Raw genomic sequence first — 12,310 nt, 5'->3', positions numbered from 1 at the left:
TTTGCTCTGACAATGTTCCCCAACTCTGACTTGTTTTTTTCCACAAAGACAATGCTCCATGCCACACAGTCAGGTCAATCAAGGTGTGGATGGAGGACCGCCAGATCAAGACCCAGTCATGGCCAGTCCAATCTCCAGACCTGAACCGCATTGAAAGAGGAAGATCGATGGTCACAAGCCATCAAACAAAGCCGAGCTGATTTAATTTTTGCACCAGGAGTGGTATAAAGTCACCCAACATCAATGTGAAAGACTGGAGGAGAGCATGACAAGACGCATTAAAGCTGTGATTGAAAATAAATCAAATCAATCGAATGTATTTATAAAGCCCTTTTTACATCAGCCGATGACACAAAGTGCTATACAGAAACCCAGCCTAAAACCCCAAACAGCAATCAATGCAGATGTAGAAGCACGGTGGCTAGGAAAAACGCCCTAGAAAGGCAGGAACCTAGGAAGAAACCTAGAGAGGAACCAGGCTCTGAGGGGTGGCCCTATCTGGCTGTGCTGGGTGGAGATTATAACAGTACGGGACAAGGTAGCACGTCCGGTGAACAGGTCAGGGTTCATAGCCGCAGGCAGAACAGTTAATACTGGAGCAGCAGCAGGTGGACTGGGGACAGCAGGTGGAATTTGGGAGAAATGTTGTCAGTAGTTTATAGAATAAAACAAAAACGTCAATTTGACCAAACACACACCTATAAATAGTAAAACCAGAGAAACTGATATTTGCAGTGGCCTCTAAGCTGTATGTATGCCCCCAATACATTTATGCAGTCTAATACATTCACAGTGGGATTTGAACAGTTTTTCTTTGACTGTTTATTGAAACATGCATTAATGTTTGTATTTATTTTAATTTCTAACATTGTTAAACATTATCTAGTCCAAATATGGCATTATTCCACTATATGTGTCCGTTTTGATCAGTTTCAATAGGGGCACTTTTATTTTGAAGGCAAACCGAATATGCCACAATTGTGGCTATCTTCACACATGTCCTAACGATTTATTAACACGCCTCCTCTGACACAATACGGAAGTAGACTGCTCATCAAAACATTAATCGCGCCGAGCTGTTCATATCAAATTTGTCTTTCAACTAACGCTAGAATGGCACAGGAATTTGTCGAAACTAAACTTAGAGGAGACAAAGTTACAATATTTCTCAAACCATCGTGCCCGTATTGCGTTACGGCCAAAGAGGTATTGACAAAGTACAAATTCAAAGCTGGGCATTTAGAATTTATTGACATCACTGGACGGAGCGATATGAGTAGTTTACAGGACTACTTTTTGGAGATAACTGGAGCTCGGACGGTGAGTGTCTTCAGTCCAGTATTGCCAGTATTTCAATTCGTTATTCCTTTGTTGTTGTGATTAGTACAACACTGCATGTAACTTTGTATCCAGACAATTGGGCGCGATCTCAAAGATGGCTGTCGTTCAATTGATGATTTTTGAGAACAAAGAGTGCTTTTCGGTGAAGGAGTTCATAACGAGCGTAATATCTCGACGTCTCATTTTTTTGTATAGCAAAATACATACCGTAGTTTTAAAAAAATATGCGGACTATTGTAACGTTACATGATACATTTGTTTGTTATTTCCCGTTCAAAAAAAACGAATGACGTCAATGATTTTCAGGTAGGAAAGTTGGAGCTCTCGAAAGAGGCCCTAGTTCACGAGTTGGAATTCCGAGTTGGATGACCGTTCAAATCGATTTTTCCCAGTCTGAGCTCGTTTTTCCCCGAGTTCCCAGTTGTTCTGAACGCGGCATAACAGTTCGATCGTCCATCGCAATGACTCAGCAATCTATGAACGCTGATTGGCTTGAAGCTCATCACATGTGAATGTATTCAGCTATTAATTTACTATCCTTATTAATGGATTTAAGTAAAAGTGAGTCACCCAGTAAAGTCCTACTAGAGTAAAAGTCTAAAAGTATTTGGTTTTAAATATACTTAAGTATCAAAGTGTGGTGCCTGGAAAACAACCACTCACTCAATGTCAACAAAACAAAGGAGATGATCGTGGACTTCCTACATAAAAAGGACCGCAGTGGAGAAGGTGGAAAGCTTCAAGTTCCTTGCCGTACAGATCACTGGGACCGAGAAGCTGTTTTTCAGACTCTATCTCAAGGCCATCAGACTGTTAAAGCCATCACTCGCACATTAGAAGCTGCTGCCTATAGACATAGACTAGAAATCACTGACCACTTTAAGGAATGGAACGCTAGTCACTTTAATAATGTTCACATATCTGGCATTACTCGTCTCATATCTATATATACTGTGTTCTATACTATTCTACGGTATCTTAGTCCGTTCCGCTCTGACATTGCTCATACATGTATATCGTCTTAATTCATTCCTACTTAGATGTGTGTGTATTGGGTATATGTTGTGTAATTTGTTAGATATTACTGCACTGTCGGAGCTGGAAGCACACGCATTTCACTACACCTGCAATACCATCTGCTAATCACGTGTATGTGACCAATAAGATTTGATTTGAAAGGAAAAAATAATTTCAAATTCCTTATATTACGCAAACCAGACGGCACCATTTTCTTGTTTTTAAAAATGTACGGATAGCCAGGGGTACACTCCAACCCTCAGACATAATTTACAAAAAGCATGTGTTTAGTGAGTCTGCCAGATCAGAGGCAGTAGGGATGACCAGGGATGTTCTCTTGATAAGTGTGTGAATTAGACCATTTTCCTGACCTGCTAGGCATTCAAAATGTAATGAGTACTTTTGGGTGTCAGGGAATGTATGAAGTAAAAATTACATAATTTTCTTTAAGAATGTAGAGAAGTATAAAGTTGTCAAATATAAATAGTACAGTGTGGTGTGTGTGTGTGTGTGTGTGTGTGTGTAGGTCCCGCGGGTGTTCATCGGTGAGGAGTGTGTGGGAGGGGGCAGTGACGTGGCAGATCTGGACGAAAGTGGGAAACTGGAGGGGATGCTGCAGTCCATTGGTGCGCTGCAGTGACACACACTGCCCCAGGTATGTGCACACATGAAAGGGAGTGAGGGAGGCACAAGGCAGGGGATTAGAGTTTGTAATGTAGAGAGGGAAGTTGTAGAGAGTGAGGGGTGGGGAAGTAATGTGGCTCCTCAGCAAGCCTCCAGACTGGGAGAAGCTGAGGTGGTGTTTCAGGAGGCTAGAGAACAGATAGCTCAGGGGCCAAAACCACGCCACCTGCTGGCCAAACGGATCCTCCACAGCCACCTTGGGACACATGTAACTAAGTATTTGTTCTTAACTGACTTGACTAGTTAAATAAAAACAACAAATAGCCTAAGGACCGAGATTTAAATAATATTTCTGTCAATTTAGGGGACCCGTTTTGACTTATGAATTACCCCAGAGGCAAAGGTCATAAGTCATAAGCTTCCGCCAAGGTACAGAGAGGGAGCTATTCTCCTCCAGAAACAGACTAAAGAGTGTATGGATTAGATTGTTGTTAGCCTCAATTCAGCCTTCCCTTTCAGAGCAAATGTGAGATTACGGAATCTGGCAACACAAGATTAAATTGACGTTTTCGGTGCATGCTGCATTTTAGCTTGTTAACAAGGCAGAGGGGAGCGAACTGTGAAACGAAAGCATTTTTACCCGCAGCAAGGTATGCCTCAACCTCTCTGCTAGAGATCCCAACATACAGTATGTCTCAATACACCAGTTGGCCTGTTAATCACAACTTATGTTGTTGGCAACATTGATACAACCCGGGTTGGGGGGGGGGGCATAAATGCACGTTACTCACACCGACATGTGACTTACTCTCCGTCACACGCACGTGGATGAGGTGAAATTGAAAATGTTAAGATTGCGCAAGGCTGATTGATTTAGAGCTTATGCAGAGCCGTTAACTACTCTAACATTTTCAACATAAGTGGTCATGAGTAATAAAGAGCCATACACTCACAAAAAGCTTAGGAATGCAAGTAATTTGCTTATGTGTTTTGTGGTTTGAGGTTGAAATTGCTTCAAATCATATTGTGTGTGTATAAATGTATGTAGTTTAAATTCAAGCCAAAAGCAACCAAGCTTCAGACTAACCTTCAACACATGACATGCTGTATGTGAATATGTATGTGCATTATTAATGCACACTAAGCAGTAACACACACACACACACACACACGTGACAGAAGACCTCTCGTACCGAGCAGATGCATGTCAACGATTCAGTAGGTGACGTGCCAACGTGTTCTTCTAAAACATGTCTTTATTCCCAGTGACTCAGAGGTCACAACTATTACTGTACACGGCCATCCCCTGTGGCTAGAGGGCCACGAAACTAAACACCCCGCACCCTCTAGTCTCCACATGCTGGGTGCATTACGCAGTTAGCTCTACTCCAGATGTTAAAAAAAACCCACATAGAACACCCCCTGGTACAGACAGTACACATTACAAAAATAGTCGCAGCACTGTCAAATTATAATCTCGTGGCAAAAATGAGGTCAAACCAGAGGTGTTTGGTTATGGTTTCAATGAACAGATTAAATCATTTGTTCACCACAGAAGGTGTGTATGTGGTGATTTATGTCTCCATTGCAGAATAACCCAATAAGACAGCCATGTAGGGCCATTATGTACTCACAGTTATGTTGGCCTAGTCCCAGATCAACTCCTATAGCCCTAGGCACTTCTTGATGACCCATTACAACAGACATAAAAGAAGGGGACATTAAGTTGTATGTAGGGTGTAGCCAATAACTGTATATATTGAATGGACAAAGCCATCGATCCTGTGACACCATTCATTCCTATGTGAATACTCAATAGCACATTGAATCCAAATTAAGTTGGTGACTCATGGTGACATATGCGCTGTTTCAGCTACTCCAGGAAGTGATGTTGCAGGCTAGCTAAGTGCTGCCCCCTCTCATTGAGTACCTCAAGTTGAAGGCTGACCAGGGTACCGCAGGCCGCCAATATTAGCAACTCAATTGTCCTTAACTTCTGTGTGCGATTTTGAAAATAATCGGTTCAAGGACATCTGGTATATTAGAAGCATTTAAAACAATTTTCTTTTTATCAACACAAAGATTGCCATTTTTCCATTTACTCTAATGGGGGATCCTGTTTCCTGCTACAAATGCCTGCAGTACCATGGTCGACCGTGAACTTTCATGGCTTCAATGAGAAGGGTGTAGCGCCTTGGGTGAGAAGGGTGTAGCGCCTTGGGTTGATTTGGGACTGTAGGATTCTGTGTCAAGTATAGATTAGATACAGACATCCTCTATAGACGCACAATCCCGGGTCACGTTCATTAGACAGACTCCCAAATGTTTTGGATACATTTCAGCATGTTCCTTTGAATGTTTCCGGGCACATTTTATAAATTCTCTGCTAAAAACCAAAATGTTCTCTCTCCTGTGTGGAGATGGCAAAGAGGATCACTGTCCATTCTCCATGGATAGTTATTTTCCATGGAAAGGGCCATTTCTATACCGTTATTCATTGGGCTACAGATACAGTCCTCCATGAACAGATAATGGTGGCTTTCCAGGTCATCTTTTTTGCATGTGCACAATGCCTGGAGAAGGATTTACATATCAGAAACCACATGAGTATGATATAGAAAACGTATGAGCTATGCAGCCAGCGCGACTGCAAAAAGGACGAACATGGCCATTATTGACTTTTACGCCCTGGTTTCCAGTGGTATTCAGCAGTCATTTGAAATTCTCCCTGGTTAAGTAAATCAGTCATTTTGTCCTGGGGACACAGTCACGTGTTGGTCCTCGGGTGCGTCAGTCTTTTGTCACCTCCCGTAGACGTCGCCTTTCGACCAGGCCACTTCGACCTTTCAGCTCTGTGCTTAACCCTCTGGGTTTCCTCCCGAGCTGGTTAGCTTTCTGTCCCTCTTTTTCACTGTCCATTTGAGGCAGATGACTCAATTATGTTCTGTTCTGTTTTTAATGCCTTCTCTCAACTCCTCTCCCCCTCCTTTCTCTCGCCCCACACCTTCCTCTTCTCCTCTCCGCCTCTCACTACATCTCCAGGGTGTGGCGGCGGGTGGGTGTCACATGACGAGGCAGCGGGACTTCTTGAGTTTGCGTCGGCGCTGCTGGTACTCGCTCAGTTCTTGAAGGTAACCTCGGGAAGGCCAGCGCAGTCTCTCCACCTGTTCCCGCTCCTCCTCTGTCAACCAAGACAACAACAAAAAACAAGGTTGCCATGACGATGTCACCCCGCTCTCTCACACACATGGATGCGCGTGTGTACACACACAGTGCCAGTATTTATTTTTATCCGTCATTGCCTAAACCAACATTTCTATGAAGCCATCAAGCCACATGCATGCTCTGCCTGAAACACTTGTGTTTACACCCAAGAGCTGGACCAATGTGAATTATATTGTAGTACTATTTAGTCTTTGTATCGTGTATCACTTCACTTGTGCCCTTAAAGATCCGTCCATTTGACCTTAAATATGCACTGGTGTACGATGACATTGTTAATGGAAATAAACCTGTTGTAGATGCAACTAAACCTTCCCTGTGTGCTTATTAACCCGTGTGGGCTTTATAAGATGTGTCATAATCTGGGATGAAGTGGCTTGACGAGCGTCAAGAAAGGTAAACGCTAACAATGCTAATTTAGCGTCATAGGTGTGCAAGCTCTATTTAGAAAATGTAAAGGTGTGTAAATGTTTTTTACATGTTATGACAATCTACTACATCCTCAATCAGAACTGCTTATTTGACCTGTGGTATGTTCTCTTTCAGAATTCATATGTCCCCTACTTAATTTGTGCTATCAAAACTAACATTATGCCTAAATGGATTACACTTCACTACTTCCCTTTAACATACGGTCTACATAAAGCTGTCAGTAAAATGTCATTCGCTTTCACAACAGCTGGCATCGGTTTTAGCTCATGGTGACTTGCACGTGTCCATTTCCTTAGTTGGACATAGCATGGATTTTGCAACACCAGTCACACTTAGTGAGTTTGAGTTATCAATGTGTCTTGTGTCTGATCTCTCACCTGAGAGCTCCAGGAAGTCGGGCTTGTGACTGAAGATTAGGTAGTTATTGGCTATGAAGTGGAGGAGCCATACGTACAGCTGCTCTGCGTTGTGGCACTGCGAGAGAGAAAGAGGTAGAGAGAAAGAGGTAGAGAGGGGGGAGGAGTCAGCTATTTGAGCAAAGATGTATTGTGTAACTGTTGAAGATTTAGAATATATGGGGCGGAATAAATTAACACCAGCAATGACTTCCACACGGAAAATGACATTTTCCAACCCTGTGCATGTGCAATGTGCATGCATGCATGCATGCATGCATATTCTCTGCTTTCCCTGCCTCCAGTGTTTTTAAACCAATGACCAGAAAGAACTGGATACGTGACAGCACATTGGTGGGTTAATCCTTCACAGCGTTCGGTACAAGTTATTTCCTTAACCAAATCCTCTCAGGTTTGTGGTAATGATCATTAATAAAACTACAATTATTTAATCATACATTATTTATTTTTTTGGCACTGAATATTAGAAACATTGAAACATCAAGGGGTGCATCATTTGAATAGTCTGAAGTGACTTCCTTGTCTTCTCTCACTCTATACCTCCACTGAGTGGAACGCAATGTGGTGGATGCTACTGAAGATAAGCTATTTTGTGTCAGAACACACATACACTCTTGCTGAATCCAAAATCCTTCCCCTAGGCTTCTTACTTCTGTAAATTCACCCTGACCATATTAAACAGATGTAGGGTATGTTACTTACATTTGTACCTACCTCTATTTGCTATGACGTGTTACATTACCAATAAAATCATGCTTACGATTACTTAACAAAAAGCAGGGCAGTTGGACGGGTTGGCATATAACATGACCGTCTAGCAACCCAAAGGTTGCATGGTCGTGTCGGCGACGACTGTAGCATTTTAGCTAACCCTTCCACTTAACCTTATTCTACTAACCTGCTATGTAAATTCTCCTAACCTGCTGGGTGCTAACGACATCCAATTTGTGTGATATTGTATAACGTATGATACTATACGTCCTCCAATTCGTATGATATTGTATGACCCGGGTATGGCGTATCAAATTCTATTAGTTACATGCGACGAATACAACAGCTGTAGTAGACCTTTCAGTGAAATGCTTACTTGCTAGCCGCCACCCAACAATGCAGTTTACAAAATATGGATAAGAATAAGAAATAAAAGTAACAAGTAATTAAAGAGCAGCAGTAAAATAACAATAGCGAGACTATGTACAGGGGAGTTATCGGTACGGAGTCCATGTGTGGGGGCACCGGTTAGTTGAGGTAATATGTACATGTAGGTAGAGTTAGTAATGTGATTATGCATAATGATAACAGCTGAGTATAGAAGTGGTGTAAAAGAGAGAAGGGGAGGTGGGGCAATGCAAATAGTCTGGGTAGCCATTTGATTAGATGTTCAGGAGTCTTATGGCTTGGGGGTAGAAGCTGTTTAGAAGCCTCTTGGCCCTAGACTTGGCACTCCGGTCCAGCTTGCTGTGCGGTAGCAGAGAGAACGGTCTATGACTAGGGTGGCTAGAGTCTTTGACAATTGTTAGGGCCTTTGTCTGACACCACCTGGTATTGAGTTCCTGGATGGCAGGAAGCTTGGCCCCAGTGATGGCTGAGCAGTTGCCATACCAGACAGTGATGCAAGTGGTCAGGATGCTCTCGATGGTGCAGCTGTAGAACCTTTTGAGGATCTGAGGATCCATGCCAAATCTTTTCAGTCTCCTGAGAGGGAATAGGTTTTGTCGTGCCCTCTTCACGACGGTCTTGGTGTGCTGACCTCCCTATAGGCTGTCTTGTCGTTGATCAGGCCTAGCCATGACCAGCCTTTCAAAGCACTTCATTGCTACAGATGTAAGTGCTACAGGTCGGTAGTCATTTAGGCAGGTTACCTCTGTGTTCTTGGGCACAGGCACTATGGTGGTCTGCTTAAAACATGTTGGTATTACAGACTTGGACAGGGAGAGGTTGAAAATGTCAGTGAAGACACTTGCCAGATGGTCAGCGCATGCTCGCAGTACATGTCCTGGTAATTCATCTAACCCTGCAGCCTTGTGAATGTTGACCTGTTTAAAGGTCTTACTCACATCGGCTGCGGAGAACGTGATCACAGTCTTCCGGAACAGTTGATGCTCTCATGCACGTTTCAGTGTTATTTGCCTCGAAGCGAGCATAGAAGTAGTTTAGCTCGTCTTGTAGGCTCGTGTCACTGGGCAGCGCTCGGCTGTGCTTCCCTTTGTAGTCTGTAATGGTTTGCAAGCCCTGCCATATCCGACGAGCATCAGAGCCAGTGTAGTAGCGTCCTGTATTGACGCTTTGCCTGTTTGAAGGTTTGTCGGAGGGCATAGCGGGATTTCTTATAAGCTTCTGGGTTAAGAGTCCCGCTCCTTTGAAAGTGTCAGCTCTAGCCTTTAGCTCAGTTTGGATGTTGCCTGTAATCCATGGTTTATGGTATGTACGTACGGACACTATGGGGACAATGTCATTGATGCACTTGTTGATGAAGCCAATGACAGATGTGGTGTACTCCTCAATTCCATTGGAGGAATCTCGAAACATATTCCAGTCTGCTTGCAAAACAGTCCTGTAGCTTAGCATCTGCTTCAGCTGACCACTTTTTTTATTGATCTAGTCACTGGTGCTTCCTGCTTTAATGTTTACTTGTAAGCACGAATCAGGAGGACATAATTATGGTCAGATTTGAAAAATGGAGGGCGAGAGAGAGCTTTGTATTTGGAGTAAAGGTGGTGCAGAATTATTTTCCCTCGGTTTGCATATTTAATATGCTGATAGAAATTTGGTAAAACTGAGAAGTTTCCCTACAATAAAGTCCCAGGCTACTAGGAGCGCCGCCTCTGGGTAGGTGTTTTCTTGTTTGCTTATGGCGGAATACAGTGTATTCAATGCTGGCTTATTGCCAGCCTCCGTCTGTGGTGGTATGTAAAACAGCTACCAAAAATACAGAAACTCTCTAGGTAGATAGTGTGGTCTACAGCTTATCATGAGATACTCTACCTCAGGCGAGCAATAGCTTGAGACCTCCTTAGATATTGTGCACCAGCTGTTATTTACAAAAATACATAGTCCGTCGCCCCTTGTCTTACCAGACGCCGCCATATTACCAGCCAGCTGTATGTTGATAGTGTTATCGTTCAGCCATGACTCCGTGAAACATAAGATATTACCATTGGTAGATTCATCTTCCCGCTTAGGTCATCTGTTTTATTCTCCAAAGATTGCACATTTGCTAGCAGAATGGAAGGAAGTGTAGGTTTATTCGATCGCCTATGAATTCTCAGAAGGCAGTCCGACCTCTGGACCCTTTTTCTCCACCACCTCTTCACCCAAATCACGGGGATCTGGGCCTGTTCCCGAGAAAGCAGTATATCATTTGCGTCAGACTCGTTAAAAGGAAAAAAGGATTCTGGCAGTCCGTGGTGAGTAAGTCCAGAAGTTATTTTTGATCATAAGAGACATAAACGGAACACTATGTACAAAATAAGTTTAAAAAACAAGTTGCAAATAAACGAACAAAAAAACACCATCAGTTGGGGACACGTAAAACGTCAGCCTTCTTCTACGGCGCCATTGTTACAGTAGTATGATACTGTAACGAACCTGGGTTTATAAGCGCGGATATTGACTCTGCCGCTTGGGCTAGAAGGTCGAGGGTTTGAGACCTGCTCCCTGCCTGTTTCATTACATTGGTGTCAGAAGTGATCGGACCTTGCATCCACGACAGTGTGTGTGCTTGGCCAATGGAGTGCGTTCATATAAGACAGAGTCGTAAGCTAGCATGAGGACGCGCTCTTTGAAAGGAGGGAGTAGTGTAACAACCCTGGGTTTATAAGCGCGGATATCGACTCTGCCGCTTGAGCATGTTTTTTGGGGCACAGTCGATAGCACGCCGGACTTCGGGCTAGAAGGTTGAGTGTTTGAGATCTGCTCCCTGCCTGTTTCATTACAATACTATATTTCCTCCAATTCGAATGATGATGTATGACCACTATTCCATTTGTAACATATCATACTAAAAGGAGGGGTACAAATAAACTTCCCAAATCCTATTGATTTCCCTGAGACCATGTTGGTAGATTTTAAAGAATCAAACGCGTATGAGAATCTTCACTATATTGCTCACACCTATCAAACGTTTCAGATCTACAGGAGTGCCAAGATGAAATGGAGAATATCTTTCACACACCTACCTTAGCCCTACGGAGAAGCCGGATCACACTGATGCCGGTTGATGCCAGCTCTCGGCTAGGCATGCTCTGGAGGTAGGCGCACACACACACCTCACACAGGTGCTGCAGGCGCTTCACCTGGTACATCTCTGCACAGACCAGCACGGCCATGGCCTGCAACACACTGGCTGGACACACATACATAGACACTGTCAAACATACTGGAGCCTCATTTAGAAAATCATGCACGGATTTGATCGTAAATTGTGGTTGAAATCCATGCCATTGTTGGGATTTATAAACCGCACACAGACCAGTACTGTCAATCATATCACATTACACACAGCTGTGAAAAATATACCAACGACCAGATAACAACTCACACTCACTCGCTCACCCTCCAAACAAATCGGGCATTACAGTACTATTTATCATATCGTACTAGGGTCAGTGTCCACTCCAATTTCTTTTGATGTCCCCCCAGCCTGTCAATTTTTTTGGGAGCTGACAGTCAAATCCCTTTAGGCCATAAGAGATACTATTTATACCATCTGAGCATGTAAATCCACCGTAAATCATGTCACAGCCTCTACTGAGCAGCACCGAGGACCCGGACAGTGGCGTACCGCAGTTTTGCGGGGCCCGGTCTGAGCTAGGGGTGTAATGGTACACGTATTCGTACCGAACCGTTTGGTATGGAGACCTCTGTTCGGTCCTCACTGTGAACCTGACTGAATACATACAAATATATATTTAAAATATAAAATCTCTAGGCCTATAGGCTTGAGTAAATATGAAATAAGAAAACATCAACGTTATCAAAATTCTCATCTTAATTGGAGCATTTCAATCTATCCTTTTGTCGTAGCTGGGAGCTAGTTCTGTACAATGGCGAGTGGTGGGGTCGGAGGAGAATTCTCCATAATTTAAATCTCTAGTTTGGGAACATTTGCACTTCCCAGTAGATTACAACGGTGATGGACAGAGCGAGTATGTCGACAATGCTCAATGAGTATAGCCTATGCAGCTGCCATCACCTCAAACATGTTGACACATTTACGCCTACTTCAGCCCATGTTTCTTATTAACAGAGCAAGACAG

At 43.3% G+C, this 12,310-nt stretch overlaps 2 protein-coding genes across 2 annotated transcripts in view; one reads left to right on the top strand and one right to left on the bottom strand.

Moving 5' to 3' along the window:
- The first annotated feature begins 1,022 nt into the window (after nt 1-1,022).
- glrx (glutaredoxin (thioltransferase)) lies at nt 1,023-6,509 on the top strand. The gene is made up of 3 exons (XM_046311342.1): nt 1,023-1,320; nt 2,885-3,013; nt 6,025-6,509. Exons 1-2 carry the CDS (start codon nt 1,114-1,116, stop codon nt 2,996-2,998), a joined length of 321 nt encoding a protein of 106 aa, XP_046167298.1. The 5' UTR covers nt 1,023-1,113; the 3' UTR covers nt 2,999-3,013; nt 6,025-6,509.
- LOC124003250 (rho-related BTB domain-containing protein 3-like) overlaps nt 3,970-12,310 on the bottom strand; it is a 29,037-nt gene continuing 20,696 nt past the window's right edge. The window contains exons 10-12 of the mRNA XM_046311344.1: nt 11,231-11,397; nt 7,014-7,110; nt 3,970-6,163 (exon numbers count right to left, since the gene is read on the bottom strand). Coding sequence (XP_046167300.1) covers nt 6,045-6,163; nt 7,014-7,110; nt 11,231-11,397 — 383 coding nt within the window. The 3' untranslated portion in view covers nt 3,970-6,044. The remainder of the gene's footprint in view (nt 6,164-7,013; nt 7,111-11,230; nt 11,398-12,310) is intronic.

The sequence above is a fragment of the Oncorhynchus gorbuscha genome, linkage group LG18 (assembly GCF_021184085.1).
Source record: "Oncorhynchus gorbuscha isolate QuinsamMale2020 ecotype Even-year linkage group LG18, OgorEven_v1.0, whole genome shotgun sequence".
NCBI classification, from domain to species: domain Eukaryota; kingdom Metazoa; phylum Chordata; class Actinopteri; order Salmoniformes; family Salmonidae; genus Oncorhynchus; species Oncorhynchus gorbuscha.
The sequence above is the reverse complement of the archived record's forward strand: the minus strand, read 5'-3'. Positions and strand labels throughout refer to the sequence as shown.